The 16,592-nt window shown below is 49.2% G+C and overlaps 1 protein-coding gene across 2 annotated transcripts in view; it reads right to left on the reverse strand.

Moving 5' to 3' along the window:
- LOC141170067 (uncharacterized) overlaps positions 1-16,592 on the reverse strand; it is a 392,196-nt gene that overhangs the window by 259,932 nt on the left and 115,672 nt on the right. For both annotated transcript variants that reach the window (XM_073655139.1, XM_073655138.1), the window contains exon 3: positions 1,181-1,283. In XM_073655139.1, the coding sequence (XP_073511240.1) occupies positions 1,181-1,283 (103 nt within the window). The remainder of the gene's footprint in view (positions 1-1,180; positions 1,284-16,592) is intronic.

Genomic DNA, 16,592 nt, shown 5'->3' on the forward strand with positions numbered 1-16,592 from the left:
ATTAACCCTTTCGCCGAGTATGCTCGGGCCGAGCTCTGAGTATTTACAGCTGCTCGGTGATGAGGTTAAATCGCTCCCGTGTGGGTGATTTGCGACTGTTTGACAGTTTTATTACATGGCAGGAATGTCTATTTCTTACACATTCCTCACATGTAATAAAGCTGTCAAACAGTCGCAAATCATGCACACAGGAGCGATTCAACCATATCACCAAGCAGCTGTAACTACTCGGAGCTCGGCCCGAGCATACTCGGCGAAAGGGTTAACAGAATATACTCGCTCATCACTACTCCATACAGTATAATGGCCCCATATATTGCTCTATACGGTATAATGGGGCCCATGTATTGCTCCGTACAGTATAATGGCCCCATATATTACCCCATACAGTATAATGGGCCTCATATATTGCTCCATACAGTATAGTGGTCCCCATATAATGCTGCATACATAAAAAAATAAATAATCAAATACTCATCTCTCTCAGTTCCCCGCATCTCCGGTCTCCTCAGCTCACTGCATTGCTTGGCACAGAGGTCGCGCTGTAGTGATGTCATCGCGCCCTCTGCGCTGAGACGTCACAGAGAGTCAGAAGATAATGAAGATACCGGAGCTGTGGGGAACGAGGAGAGGTGAGTATTTGAAACAACGATGTGGGGGGGGATCAGCCTGGTGCCACCGGGTCCCCCAACTCATGGCCCCATGGCGTTATGTGTCCCCGACGAGTGGACCCTCCGTTTGTCCAGGGCCCCGGTACTTGCCCAAGGAGCCTGGTGGTGACGCTGGACCTGCATAGATGCCTCAGTCCAATCTCACTGAGCTACAGCTAGTGGCTAAGAAGAATGGGCAAAAATGTCAGACTTTAAATCTGCAAATCTGGTAGAGACATACCCCGAAAGACTTCAAGCAGGAATTGTAGCGAAAGGTGGTCCTATAAAGAATTTAGTCAGGGGGTTTGAAATGCACATCACAATTTCCAGATTTATATTTTTACAATATTTAGAAAACCATGTATCATTTCCTTTACACTTCACAAGTACTTGCTAATTTGTGTTGGTAGATTACAAAAAATCCCAATAAAATACATTTAAATTTGTGGGTGTAATGTGAAAAAATGTGAAAAAGTAACAGGGTAAGAATACTTTTTCAAAGTACTAGCAACTAGCAAATTACCAGCTACCTGCAAGAGGCTTCAGAACACTGCTGCTGTTCAGCAAGAGTAAAGGTTGTGCAAGCTGTGGTGTCTTCAGCTTCCTGCCATCTTTTTTGTAATTCTTCATTTCCTGGTTAATAAAACACATGGTATAAATGTAAACATGTATTAGAAATGCACATCAGGTTATACTTGATGAAATAATTGAAGTATTCATTTAGTAACATTTTACTCTTTCTTAGTTAAACAAAAGGATACATAATAAGTAAGGCTTCATTCAGACATCTGTTTTTCATATACTGTACATGTACAGCGTTTTTTTTCCAGATAGAACATGTATTTATTATAATCTATGAAGCTATTCATATGTCATCAAGAAATATTCCTTATTGATCAATAGTACAAGTCTTTGGGTGTGTGAAAATCACTGACAGCGCAAAGATGCCATCAGTGATTAACACTGAAGAAGCTTTTCAATTTATTTTTCCATATGTGAAAATCACTGAAGAAATACTGATAGTAAGACTGACCACACTGACCAAACACTGATGGAACTCAGATCCAAAACACTGATGATGAACAGGGTATAAACAAATTCACTGGCTGTATGATCTCAGTCAGGTACGTATGACTCTCAAATGCTGCAGTATTTCAGAGAAAAAAATAGTTTCATACCCGCACGGGAGACTGGTCGGATAGGTTGTTCCCGGTGGCTTCTTCCTGCCTGCTCCCTTGAGATCTATCGCTCCAGGACAGCGGGTGTGGATAAGCCATTGGGGACCTGTACGACTAGTCACAGCTGTTTAGAATTACACATACAGTACAGACCAAAATTTTGGACACACCTTTTCATTTAAAGATTTTTCTGTATTTTCATAACTATGAAAATTGTACATTCACACTGAAGGCATCAAAACTATGAATTAACACATGTGGAATTATATACTTAACAAAAAAGTGTGAAACAACTGAAAATATGTCTTATATTCTAGGTTCTTCAAAGTAGCCACCTTTTGCTTTGATGACTGCTTTGCACACTCTTGGAATTCTCATGATGAGCTTCAAGAGGTAGTCACCGGAAATGGTTTTCCAACAATCTTGAAGGAGTTCCCAGAGATGCTTCGCCCTTGTTGGCCCTTTTGCCTTCACTCTGCGGTCCAGCTCACCCCAAACCATCTCAATTGGGTTCAGGTCTGGTGACTGGAGGCCAGGTCATCTGGCGTAGCACCCCATCACTCTCCTTCTTGGTCAAATAGCCCTTACACAGCCTGGAGGTGTGTTTGGGGTCATTGTCCTGTTGAAAAATAAATGATGGTCCAACTAAACGCAAACCGGATGGAATAGCATGCCGCTGCAAGATGCTGTGATAGCCATGCTGGTTCAGTATGCCTTCAATCTTGAATAAATCCCCAACAGTGTCTCCAGCAAAGCACCCCCACACCATCACACCTCCTTCTCCATGCTTCAAGGTGGGAACCAGGCATGTACAGTCCATCCGTTCACCTTTTTTGTGTAGCACAAAGACACGGTGGTTGGAACCAAAGCCCTAACAGCCCTTCAGGAATCGACCAAAACCTCTAAACGGGTAATAGACTCAGACAGGACCTTTAACCTGCTCAGGTTAGATAAATCAGGGAGACAGTCCTCTCTAACGCCACAAATCACCTTAAGGCTGTGTGCCCACAATGCGTTTAAGCATTTCCGCAGCAGCAAAAACGCTGCAGAAACGCTTAAAAACGCTTGGTAGAAGGCCTGCCATGGTCCCCAATGATAATCAGCATGTGCTGTGCACATGCTGCGGAAATTTCCTCTGCTGGTTATCATTGCGGAAAAAAACACAGCACTACCAATTATTTTGCGGAAGTGCTGCGTTTTCGCGGCCATTGACTTACATTGAATCGCTTCGATTACGCATCACTGCATATGTAGATGCGCATTCCATGCGTTTCAATGTGCGGATGGTACCCGGGTGTGGAGGACAGGAGACTCTCCTCCGGACCCAGGTACCATAGAACCTGTAAATAAAAGAATAAAATAAAAAATAAATATTATATTTACCTTCTGATGGCCCTCGGTGTGCTTGTCTTCGCTTGCCGGCAGCTCGCGATGGACTGAAGGACCTGCGCTGACATTGTGGCGCCCTGCTGCACATTGGTGCCACAGATCACAGAGGGGTGCATGGACGGATTCCTCCACAAGAGGCCCTCATAGCATTCACACACCTCCACCTTCCACCTCAGACCACCAGAGGGAGCCAGGATAGGGATATAAGAAGGGAAAGTGGAGCTAGGCAGTTCAGTCTGGGAGAGAGTCTAGTCAGTCTGGAATCTACAGCCTGGAGTATGCAGCCAGTCTGCTGCAGCCAGTGAGAAAGTCAGTCCAGCCCAGACTCAGGGAGCTCAGGTTAGTCAGTCTAAGGCGTGCCGACGCCGTAAGAGCGGTGAAGAGTAGCGTGGCCTACTGCCAGTGTGAAGCCTAGTGAGGGCCCCGAGCGTGGCCGAAGGCAAGTGGAGTAAGCGAGCTACATAGGGGGCAGAGGAGCTTAGCCAGCTCACCCCACAACCATTTACCGGACACCGGGTCCGCGTCTGCAGGGATCCCTAAGGCCCAGCAGAAACAACCGGAACCCCTGGCGAACTACATGTCCCAGGAACACCAAAAACTGACTGGCATACCAGGGTCAGGAGTCACTGAGGCCCAAGAGACCAGGGAGTGTGATCTCCAACAGAATGCCCTACCACCAGGTCAGCCGGTGCAAGACAGAGACCAAGTTAGGCCTAGCTCCAGGCAGGTCATAAACTTATCAGGAAAAGGCAAGAAACAGGAGGCCACACCCGCTCACTGGGGAGAGTCCCGATATGCACCCTTCACCCTACAGTGCCCTGGATCGTGCCTGAAACAGCACCAGTAAAGGTACTGAAGTGAACTGTTGTGAGTGTGCCTATTCTTCCTCTGACCCGGCTGGGTCCCCTCTGTCCTGCATCCCTTCTCCTACGCTGCCCTGAGGCCCCGCTCCACTTGTGGGGAGCCGCACCAACTAAGCTGCCTGATCACCGGCCTCAGAGAACTGTAGCAGCGCTGGTGATCCTCACCAGACACCACAGGTGGCGTCACGAACAATTTCCCCTTTTCCCATACACCTTTCCCCCATTCCTTCCCTTTTTAAGAGTGACCCCAGGGTACGGCCCCGGGAGCCGGCCACCGCGGCATCCCCCAAAGCCAACAACAAGGCCCGGGCGCCGAGTCGTCCCCATCCCCTGGGTGCGTCAACGTCATAGTCATGTGACGGCAGGTCCTTCAGTGCAGTGTACCGCGAGCTGCCAGCAAGGGAGAACGGAGCAAAGCAAGACTCCGGGGGCCATCGGAAGGCAAGTATAGATTAATTTTTTTATTTTTAAACATTCTTTAAGGTCACACTATATAAATCCATGCCGTTTGCATGAGGTAAAACGGCTGCGTCAGTATTATCCCCAAGTGTATTCCCATCTACAACAGCTTCAAGGTAGATAGGGGCATCAGTTACTTGATGCCCAATGCGGAGGTCAAATGATGTACTCCTGGGATTCCTCGGTCAGTAAAGATAGCCTTGGCAGCCTAATCGGTGAAAGGTGCTATATTCAGTGCCAGCTAGATGGACTCCTGGTAAAAGCACTGTGGGACACAGGAGTCCAAGCGAACCTTTTAAATGAAGAATGGAGAAGGCGCTACCTGCCACACACTTGCCTTCAGTCACTAAAAGAACTCTTGGGACCAGAGGAATTCCACGGCAAAGCCGTCAACCAGACCGAAATCCCTTTCATAGGCTGGGTGGAAGTGACTTTCCAACTCAGGGCCACGAAGAACAGCAGCACCATTGAGCTTTTGGTACCTTTTCTTGTGACCAGTGATCAGAACATGGCAGAGGATCCTATCCAGGGTAATAATGTAATCAGTGAGGTCATCACGAAACACAATACAGGGGCGTTGGTGGTGGATGCAATCTCCACATCGCTCGCCATATCCAACGCCGTGGCGGAAAACGTGATTCATAGAGTAAAGAAAGCACAGAATACACAGACCTAAAAGAAGTCAAGGTAGGCTTGCGCCCAACCATCATCCCTGCAAACCAAATGGTGGGGGTGAGGTGTGGAGTCCGGGTAGAACCGGGAAGAAAAGTCCAGAAAAGACTGTTCGTGCCAAAAGACTCCTCAGAACTTCCAGAATGCCTGGTTCAAGGTGAGACTGTGCTTACGATTTCTACTGGTGGGTTTGCTCAAGTGACAGTACCGGTGATGAATACTACGAAACACGAAAGACCAAAGACTGTGTTAGGTCACATCGAAGCCACTAAAACGGTATATCCAGCCATTGTGAGACCAGCCCAGGGGTCTACAGTGAATTCAGTCTCCCCACCAAGGAACAGGAATTGCCCATGGGAAGAAATTGAGCAACCCACCTCGGGGTCCTGGGATCTCCCAGTACCCCTGCAACACTTGTGTGCTGAAGATCTAGCGGTAGCAAAACAGATGCTGAGAGAAGAGTGTCATGCGTTCTCCAAAGATGACTCTGATATAGGCTGTATCCCGTCGTTGCATTCGAAAATCAATTTGAAAGACACGACCCCAGTAACCAGAAGTTACATGTCTGTGCCAAAACCATTACATCGTGAAGTGAAAGAATATTTACAAGATCTCATCAACAGAGGTTGAGTCCAAAAGGCGAAGTTGTCTTATTCCTCTCCTATTGTCTGTGTTAGGAAGGACGGTACGTTGAGACTCTGTTGTGATTACCGGGAACTATACCGAAAGTCAGTACCTGATCAACACCCTATACCAAAGATTGAAGATATGCTGGATAGCCTATCAGGAAGCACCTGGTTCTCTGTCCTCGATCAGGGTAAGGCATACCACCAAGGGTTTGTCGAAGAGTCCAGTAGACCCTTGACAGTATTCATCACACCGTGGGGATTATATGAGTGGATCCGCATATCGTTTGGGCTCAGTTCAGGTATAGCAGAATTTCAGAGGAGCATGGAGATGACTCTGATATAGGCTGTGTCCCGTCGTTGCATTTGCATCAAAACAAAAAAAACTTGGCTAAAATGCATGTATTTTACCCAGTGTTCTTCCTGCCAAAACTCTACCATTTGCAGCAGATCCTTCTGTTGCAAATACTGACGCATGCACATAACCTTCCAGCGTTTTTGCAATGTTTTTGACCTGTTCAAACGAATGGGAAAAAAATGCATGCATTTTACATAGTGTTTTCCCTGCCTACGGACATGTTTTTGGTGCAGAAATGTCTGCTGCAAATACTCAACGTGTGCATTATACCAGAGGTCATTACTAGTGTTGAGCGAGCATGCTCCACACTGCTCGGTACTCGCCCAAGCATCTCACTACTCGGGATGTTCGGCGAGCACCGATCATTTTCGGGTTACTCGGGCGGGAGCTCGGGTCTCCGCCTTGCATGTTTGGCGCTCTTTACAGAGCCAATGAACATGCAGGGATTGCCAGCCAGTCACTGTAATGCCGCAGCCATGTTGGTTGTGGGCATTACAGTGATTGGCTGGCCGCACAGCGTCACCTCGAGTATTTAAAACCGGGCGCCGCCATCTTGGACACAGTCGCTCCGGATCAGACAGTGTAGGGAGAGTGGTGCTGAGCTAGGGAGAGATTTATACTGCGAAATAGGTAGTGTACAGTCTCTAAAGCCTGCAAAATCAAACAAACAATCCTTCTGAGGACTAATATCCATCCCAGATAGACAAGGACTTGCTCGGGAATAGTTGCAAGTATGCATCTTCTGATGCGGCAAGGATCACTTCTGATGGGCACACTTTTAGGCAGTGACCTGGGTGTCAGAGATGTTTCCAGGGGTCTTCCCCATGCTGTTCCCATGTCTTTTCAGCACTGTATGCATGTGTCACACAGCACATGGCCAGATAAGGTTGTAAAATGTTAAAATGACATTTCCCAGTGAATGCATTTGTCACGGTTGAAAGCAATACAAAAGTGCAAAAACGCATAAAAAATGCTACTTGTGAACATGGCCCAAGGTGTGGAGGAGTATTTTTGTTTTTGGTTATTTATTTTACCTTATACACAAGTCTTTACCCTGGAAAGGAAGTTCCTTAACATATTTCACAGGAAAGCAGTTTCAGTTTCGTTTTTGTATGTTTTTTTATGAGCCCGTAAAATTGGCTTAATACCTCTGATCACGTTGTTGACAGCAGTGACCTGGGGGTCAGAAATGCTTCCTGGGGCGATCCCCATGCTGTCCCCATGTCATTTGAGCACTGTCACTATCGTTTTGGGCACTTTTTAGGCTTTCTACAGAATGCTGGGGGGTGCTGCCGCAAAAATGCTCGGGTCTCCCATAGACTAACATTGGGCTCATTACTCGGGTCGAGCACCCGAGTATCACTGTGAGCTTGGCCCGAGCTTCGAGCACCCGAGCATTTTAGTGCTTGCTCAACACTAGTCATTACGCCCCTACTTAGGGTATGTGCACATGGCGTCTTTCGTGAACCCATGGAAATTTTTAAGAGGAAGATGCTTCAGGAAACATTACCTTTTTTATTCGGAAGTGTTAGTTTTACCATTTTTTATGTTGTCTGAGTACTTTTTCGATGTTTTTGACCTCTGGTGGTTTTTGTGAGCATTTTTCCAGCATTTTTGTGGTGCCTTTTGTGCTTGATATTTTCAGACATTTTTATTACTCAATCAACAATGAAGAAACTGTTAGCAGTTATTGAAGTAAAAACACTGGTAAAACAATACAAAAAAAAACCACACCGTCATCTTTTGAGCCTTCCAATTGACTTTTCATATAAAGTATAGAGTGTCTTCAGAATGGAATCCACACAAGAACGATCAGGTCACTTCTTTTAACCACCTAGTGTCTTTGAAAAATTCAAGCAATTGAAAGACACTTAAAAGATTGAACATAGGAACAGCCAGTCATTTTTGCATGGAAATTCTTATGTTCTTTCTTTTGAGTATTTAGTTAGTTTTTCAGGAGCTTTTCAAAGCGAAAATCCGGCTAAAAAGGGAGTCACGTGCCCATAACCTTAGAGAAAAATTACTCTTTTACCACTTATCAGTCACCTAAAGGGCTGTGATACAATTTAAAGGAATTAACTTAGATAATAAGGTGAAACGTAAACCAGTGATAATCTTTGCTTCATTGTTTGTGGGTCTGCAGGATTTTCTGCTTGCCCCAGAAACAGTCTTGTAGAAATCCAGCAGAGAACAAAGCTGATTTGTTCCACTGGTGGCAAAATTAGTTAAGTAGGCAAGGCCAAACAAACTTTTTACCTCACTGCAAAGAGGAGGCTTCTGCTTCAAGCATCAGAGAAAAGTTAACACCAGAAATGACCTATTGATTAAAGGGAACCTATCAGATCCCCTGTGTCCTCAGAGCCATCAACAGTTGTGTCTGTGTAATGCAGGTGTCTGGATGCAACGCACAGATAACACAAGGTAAAGAGAGTCAGTCATCAATATAATTATATTTAAATGCAGTAGTAATTTTACAGTGAAGTTAAAGTAACTCTGAACAATTAATGATAATAAAGCAAATCAACAATGAAACAAATAACAATAAGCTTGGAATGTCAAATAAAGTCTTTCACTAGATAACGTTAATGTTCCCTTAACAAAGGTGGTGCGTCCATTCGTGGGAGTCAAAACGCAAGTTCCTTCTGCAGCTCTGTCCCTAGCGGGAGTCACCGGGTTTTCCCGCTATGCCCCAAGTCTCTTTCTGACATAGTCTATCAAAGCCCATTGAGCCCCATGTACCAACCGGCCCTCTCCCAACCTGTAATCCTATTCCCAGCAGGCCCCAGTACCGTAGAAGATAGATGGAAGTGATGACCCTGCTCACGCACGCTGTCCTTCTGCAATCGCGCCTCGCCTGTTGCAGTCTCCTCGACTTTTGGGGCTGGGGCTGAAAGGACTAGGCCTCGGCTCTTGACAAGCGACGTCTGGTCTCTGAGGCTTAACTAATGTATGGCACAGATCCTGGCCCTGACCAGCGCAGGCAGAACTCTGAGTTCTCCTGAGCGGAATCCGGGCCTTGCCAGGCAGTGACCAACACCTTGGTGGCTTAGACTTCCTGCTAAGGCCTTTCACGGTGGCCTCGGCAACATCCCTGGAGCGCGTCTGTTCCGCTCTCTACCCTGGCTTCAAATCTTCCTGTCGTTTGGTGAGCAGCACCCAAACCTGCTCCCCCTGCAAATCTTCTGCTAAAAATTGGTTCCTTCTTATTTCGCCTGACTAGCAGATGGCATTTTTTCTCCACCGATGTGACCTTCTGCATGGATTCTTCAGAGATATCTCGGCTTCTCGTTGCATCTGCATAGCTAAATACCCTGCTTAACAGTCCCTTTATTACATTACACACAAACAAATAGATCTTTAGAAAAAGTATTTCTAAAGTCTGTTTATGATATATAAATGAGGCCTTTGACTAGTTGATGGGGCATTGGTGTCCCCACACTAGTCGGCCCACTTAACATGACTTATAAGCACTATACAAACCTCACACATTCACCCGGATTCTTCCCTCAATGCATTGATCCTGTGAAGCTGTGTGCCGACTTCAGAGAAAATAAGTATTTGGTCAATTACAAACAAACAAGATTTCTGGCTCTCACAGACCTGTAACTTCTTCTTTAAGAGGCTCCTCTGTCCTCCACTCATTACCTGTAGTACTGGCACCTGTTTGAACTTATCAGTATAAAAGACACCTGTCCGCAACCTCAAACAGTCACACTCCAAACTCCACTATGGTGAAGACCAAAGAGCTGTCGAAGGACACCAGAAACAAAATTGTAGTCCTGCACCAGGCTGGGAAGTCTGAATCTGCAATAGGCAAGCAGGTTGATGTGAAGAAATCAACTGTGGGAGCAATAATTAGAAAATGGAAGACATACAAGGCCACTGATAATCTCCCTCCATCTGGGGCTCCACACAAGATCTCACCCCGCGGGGTCAAAGTGATCTCAAGAACGGTGAGCAAAAATCCCAGAACCACACGTGGGGACCTAGTGAATGACCTGCAGAGAGCTGGGACCAACGTTACACAGTCTACCATCAGTAACACACTACGCCGCCAGGGACTCAGATCCTGCAGTGCCTGACGTGTCCCCCTGCTTGAGCCATTACATGTCCGGGCCCGTCTGAAGTTTGCTAGAGAGCATTTGGATGATCGAAAAGAGTATTGGGCATCAATGTAAAAGTAGTGGACAACTTTTTTAATATATAATGGGATCATAGAAGTAGTTATGGAGCTGTCAGTGTAACGCCACCCTCCCCATTTTCTAGGCTCCAAATATATCAAACATAGTTCGTCCTCCCGTGAAGTAAGCACTTTTCTGTCTTTCGGTAACTACTGTTGAGAAGGAAAAGTGAGCATGCTTTAAGCGTAGGAAGCATATGCTGAGAGTGCATATTATAGGTGTGATGTACATGACAATTTTCACATAACTGACGGCTCGGTTGGAAAACTTCGATAGACGTTTCATCAGCTGAATCTGAGACCACAATCTATTAAGTGTAACTGTTTACCTTCGATACACTTAAGATTTATTATGTTGGATAAATACATTGTGACTGTTTGACAGAGTTTGCAAACAAGAGACACGAGTCTTGGCATGTCTTTTCAATAAGATCTGATTAGAAGAATAGCTGATTCCTCTGTTCTGTGGACTTCATCCAACTGAACTGCTGAGGAGGTATTGGGGGAGGAAGGAATTCTAATTAACTAGAAAATGTTTTCTCAGCAATGAAGCATAACATATATAATAGACTCCACTTTCTTAATGTAGTTCCAATTACAGTTCGGTGTGAACTAGTCTTTTAAGTGAGAATTAAAGCCACACATTCACGCTGAACTTTCCTCCCACTTCTCATCTAACTCTCTCTTTGACAACCGACAATCCGGCTTCCGCCCCCACCATTCCAACGAAACTGCCCTTACCAAAATTACCAATGACTTACTTACAGCCAAAGCTAACAGACAATTCTCTGTACTCCTTCACCTGTACTCTGCTTTCGATACAGTTGACCGCTGCCTCCTACTACAGTTCCTCTCTTCCTTTGGCATCAAAAACCTATCTTGGATCTCCTCATACCTTTCTAACCGCACATTTAGCGTCTCCCACTCCCACACTACCTCCTCACCCTGCCCCCTCTTTGTTGGAGTCCCTCAAGGCTCTGTCCTAGGACCCCTACTCTTCTATCTATACCCTTGGACTAGGACAGCTCAGAAAATCCCATGGCTTCCAGTACCTCTAGCAGCCATATCCTCCTTCTCCTCCCGCTTCCTCAATATCAATGTGGACAAAACTGAACTCATCATCTTTCCCCCATCTCGCATATCTTTCCCACCTGATCTTTCTATCACAATAAATGACATCACTCTTTCCCCTGTACTGACAATCCGCGGCCTCGGAGTAACCCTTGACTCTGCCCTGTCCTTCAAACCACACAACCAAGCTCTCGCCACCTCTTGTCGCCTCCAGCTCAAAAATATTTCCAGAATCTGTCCTTTCCTCAACCCTAAATCTACTAAACTGCTTGTGCATGACCTCATCATATCCCACCTCGACTACTGCAACATCCTCCTCTGTGGCCTACCTGCTAACACTCTTGCACCTCTCCAGTCCATCCTTAACTCTGCTGCGCGACTAGTCCATCTCTCGCCTCGCTACTCCTCTGCTACCTCCCTTTGCAAATCCCTTCACTGGCTCCCAATTGCCCAGCGTATCCAGTTCAAACTAATAACACTGACCTACAAAGCCATCCATAACCTTTCTCCTCCATACATCTCTGAACTAATCTCCTGATATATTCCCTCACGTAATCTCTGGTCCTCCCAAGACCTCCTTCTCCCCTCCACACTTATTCGTTCCTCACGCAATCGCCTCCAAGATTTCTCCCGAATATTCCCCGTCCTATGGAATTCTGTGCCTCAACACGTTCGTTTATCCGCCACACTTGGACCCTTCAGACAGAACCTGAAAACCCATCTCTTCAAACAAGCTTACAGCCTGCCATGATTTTACCTGCTGTCACCTCAACAACACCGGAGCTACTACAACCCCTCAACCTACTGTCTCCGCCCCATTCCTGTAGAATGTAAGGGTCCTCTTCCCCCTGTACCAGTCTATCATTGTTAGTTTGTTTACTGTAAGTGAAGTCTGTATCTGGTATGTAACCCCTTCTAGTGTACAGCACCATGGAATCAATGACGGTATATAAATAAATAATAATAATGGCACAGGCCTGATGTGTATTCCCCTAGCAATATTTATTGGTTTCTGTGAGTTGCATTATTAGGCTACTACCCCACTATCAGTATTTGGTCAGTATGTGTAAACCAAAACCAGGAGAGTGATAAATAGTGTTGAGCCACCCCCGTAGTGTTCGGGTTCGGCTTGGTTCATCGAACACCCGTATGTTCGCCGAACACCGTTAAAACCAATGGCAGGCAAACAAAAACACATAGAAAACACCTTCAAAGGTGTCCAAAACCTGACAAACTGCTCAGAAGACACAACTAACACATGGAAAAGTGACAAGTACATATAGTCATGCGAAAAGAGAGGTGGAGGAGTAAAAGGAGGGGGAGACACAGATATAGGCATGTCATGCCCTTCTAAAACCAAAAAAGTGAGAAGCCGACACGGCCAGTCCGTTCCTGCCTGTGCGACCTCCGTGTCGCCGGGTTTGTGCCAGAGCTGTGGTGGACCCTGATGGCCAGCCCCCCTCTCCCAATACTGGTGCCTGTCCGCTGGTGGGTCGAGCCCCCCCGTGGTGGAGGCAGGTCTAAGCTCTGTAATTTGAATGAGTACACTTTAAATCCTTTTACAAGGATCTATTGGAGGGCAAGTCTCATGCCAGCAGCCGCGGTAGCAGGAAGAGGAAGAGGCGGAGCCTGCCGTGTGCTGCTGTGTTTGGGGTGTGGAGAGAGCTCCTGGGAAGGGAGGTTTTGCTTTTCCATCTGGGACTTTTTGTCTGCCCCCTTCCCAGGAAAGCAGGCTCCTGCCCCCCGGTCCAAGCCGGCGGGGGGAATACCATCCCGGCCGGGATGACCAGGTCCAGAAAAGGCAGGGGGTCCAGCATGAAGACCAGAGGGACCCCCGAGGCCACGGCCGCGGCGGCTCCTCCCCCCGGAGGTAGGCCGAGTACGAGCAGGGGTGCTGCAGCGGTGCCCCTTGATTGGGGCACCAAGGTGGCGAAGGAGTCCACAATCAGCTATGGCTCCCGCATTCATGCTCACCTCTGCGAGTATGAGGACGCCTCTAGGAAGCTAAAATCCCTCTGGGGGGAGTTGAGGGTAGTTCAGGAGAGGTCCGACAGGGCCTCTAGCAGCAAGAAGCCTGAGCTATCCGCCACGGTCAGGAAGATCAAGAAAACCATTGAGGAGGTGGAGAATCGGCGGTGTACCATCCTGGCCGGCAGCGGGCCACTCCGAGAAAAACTCGTGAATGATGACCGGTTCAGAGCCATGGCCGGTGGATCTCTGGAGGGGTCGCGGAGCTCCAGCCAGATGGTGGCAGTGGAGGATGAGGAGGAGGAAGAGGACTGTGAGGAGGAAGTCACGCCCTACCCGCCATCTGGTGGCCTGGTAAGTGATCTCCAGGCATCGCATAGCAGGTGGCTCTCCCGTCTGATTCTAGCCCTTCAGAGGGCAGCGGGAGCGAGGGGGAGGATGAGGAGGGTGGTAGTAGCAGCAGTGAGGGGGGCGGCCTCGTCATGAAGCAGATCGAGTCCCCGGTACGTTTTAATCAGCTGATGTTCGGGGATGAGATCTGAGAGGAAGAGGCAACCGGGAGGGGTATGAAGAGGAAAGCAAAGACGGCAAGGAAAAAAAAAATAACATCTGTTGCACATAAATTTGTGTTTGTCCCCCTCTGGGGCCCCCCCGGTCCCGTTGTGCAGCACCCGCTACCCACCCCAGCTCGGGCCCTGTTGTGGGTCCGCAGCGAGGGAGCGGGGAGACTATAGGCCATGGCACGCAGAGCGCCGCCTGTTTGCAGTAATGAAGGTGGTGTGTCGGATGTGTCTGACATGGAGCATGGCACGGAGGGCGGCCCGGCGGCGGGCAAAAACCATGGTGGTGCTCAGGCTGGGTCACCTGTGAGAGAGGGGGCTGGCCGGCACCTAGTGTGCCTGCTGGGGTGCGGGGGGCGGCGAGCGTAACTGCCGCTGCCATCTGCACTGCTGGCGGCACACCGGCAGCCGGGGCCGCATCTCCGGCGGCGTGTGCTGGGAAAGTGTCTGCGTCCCTCACTCACAGATCTGTTAAAAAATCTGGATCGCTTTTGGGGACTCAGGCACCCGGTAAGGCATCTGGCAGGGCAAAAAGTGCTGGGCCGGCGACTCCGGCAAAGCCGGTTCGTAAAAGGAAGGTGGTGGGGCCTGCTCCCCTGTCGGGGTCTGTGGCGAAGTCGGGGTCCATGGCGAAGTCGGGGCCCGCGGCGCAGGGGCCCAGTAATGGGTCGGTGCTGGGGGATCCGCCACCAGTGGACGCCGAGGGGGAGTGGCCTAGCCTGGGGCCGGCCGCTGGAGTTGCTGTGGCCAAGCTCTTTGTGGCCAAGGGAGTGACGGTGGGGGGTGCTGTGCCTCCGGGAATTGGTGCCGCTGGACCGGGGACCCCTGAGAGTAGACCCGGCTCCGGGTCGGCTTTGGGGGTCCCGTCACTGCCGTTTTCGGGGGGGCGTGGCCTCCCTGGCATTCCCCGCCCATGTGGGAGTGGCCACAGTGAGCAGTACTGTGCTGCTGGGCGCTGGGGGCGTGGCTTCCTGGGTCGGGTCCGCCCATGTGGGTGTGGCCACGCCCAGGGGTGGGGCTTAGCGCCGACGCCGGTGGCTGCTCCTGGAGCAGCAGAGACCGCAGCTGCGGTCAGTGCCAGTGGGGGGGGGGCTGCAGCCGTGGTGAATACAGGTGCCTGTGTGTCGGGGTCCCCTGTGTCTGGGGGCTTACCTGGGGCAGGAGCTCCGGCAGTGCAGGTCTCCAAAAGGGCTGCAGCAGGGCTGGTTGGTGCAGGGGGAGGAGCTACGCCTCGCTGTCTTCCTGCCTGTAAGACAGGAAGCTCCAGGCATACTGGGAGCAATAGTGCTGCCCTACTTAAACCATGCAGTGTGGTACTTAAAGGGCCAGCAGCACTGAGTGTGCAGAACCCCCCGGCAGGGAAGACGCCACCAGCAGGTGGCAGTACTGTCACTGATAATGTGGACGGTGGTGAAACTGTGCCCAGAAAGTGCACCCAGAAAAAGAAAAACGTTGACCCCAGAGCGCATGGGAGTGGGAGCAGGGCGAGTGGGGTGACCGTGGATACAAATGGGGATGGTGTGGGTATGGAAGTGGCTGTGGCTGAGGATGGTGGAGCAGCAAAAAAAAAAAAAATCGGGTGACAAACGTACCAGTAGTCGGAGGAAAAAGAACAGGAAAAGGGTAAAAAAAATCTAAAGCCCCCCCCCCGACCACTATGGTGACTACAACATCTGAGGTGCCTTCATAGGGCGGCAGGGTCCGTCCCCCGGGGGAGTCGGTTGCCCCTGGGGGGGGGGGGCTGGAACTGGCCGGGGTCCAGAGGTGAGGAAACCAGTGCTGGGAAGGAGGTGTCCGATGCTGGAGGGGCGGGCATGGACACCTCGGTATCTTTAAAGAGGAGGGGTGACTCGGGCTCCTCCTCAGACATCCTTTTGAGGTGAATTCTGGTGTCCGCCAGGGCTGTCCTCTGAGCCCACTGTTATACGTGTTCGCGATCGACCCACTTCTAAGGAGGGTGGAACGTGGAGCGTTGGTGGGAGTCAGGATGGAACAGGCGGAGCCAGAGGCCACCTTGAGGGTAGTGGCATACGCAGATGATGTTTCCCTTTTTTTATCCTCGAGGGGGGAGGTAGATTGGGTCATGTCTGAGGTTGAGCGCTACTCGGTGGCATCCGGGTACATGATCAACCGGGATAAGTGTGAGAGTCTCTGGCTGGGAGGGGGAGATCCTAGTTTTGATCTCCCGGACGCCCTTCCAGGGCCTCAGGCCACAGCAAAAATTTTAGGCATCAGTTTTGGCCCGGGGGACTATCCCCAGCAAAATTGAGAGGGCAGACTTAAGATCGCCGCCCAGAAGGTGGATCAGTGGAAGGGTTGGTCCTTGACCCTGATGGAAAGGGTTAGCCTGGCCAAGGGTTATTTGCTCCCTTTATTAATATATCTGGGCAGCGTCTGCATCTTGCCAGAGCCTCTTTGGACACGGGTCTACAGCCTGTTCTTCCAACTATTATGGGGGAATAGGCTGAACCTAATCAAGAGGAAGGTCATGTACCGCACTAGGAGACTAGGAGGGTTGGGTATGGTCAACCCAGTGGTGTTCCTAGTAAACACCTTTATTAAGGCAAACATCGCCAACCTCTGGTTAGAGAGGGCTCCTCCGTGGATATTCTCCCGTA

Source organism: Phyllobates terribilis, unplaced genomic scaffold (genome assembly GCF_046119375.1).
Source record: "Phyllobates terribilis strain yellow unplaced genomic scaffold, ASM4611937v1 Scaffold_1__5_contigs__length_1240528914, whole genome shotgun sequence".
Classification (NCBI taxonomy): domain Eukaryota; kingdom Metazoa; phylum Chordata; class Amphibia; order Anura; family Dendrobatidae; genus Phyllobates; species Phyllobates terribilis.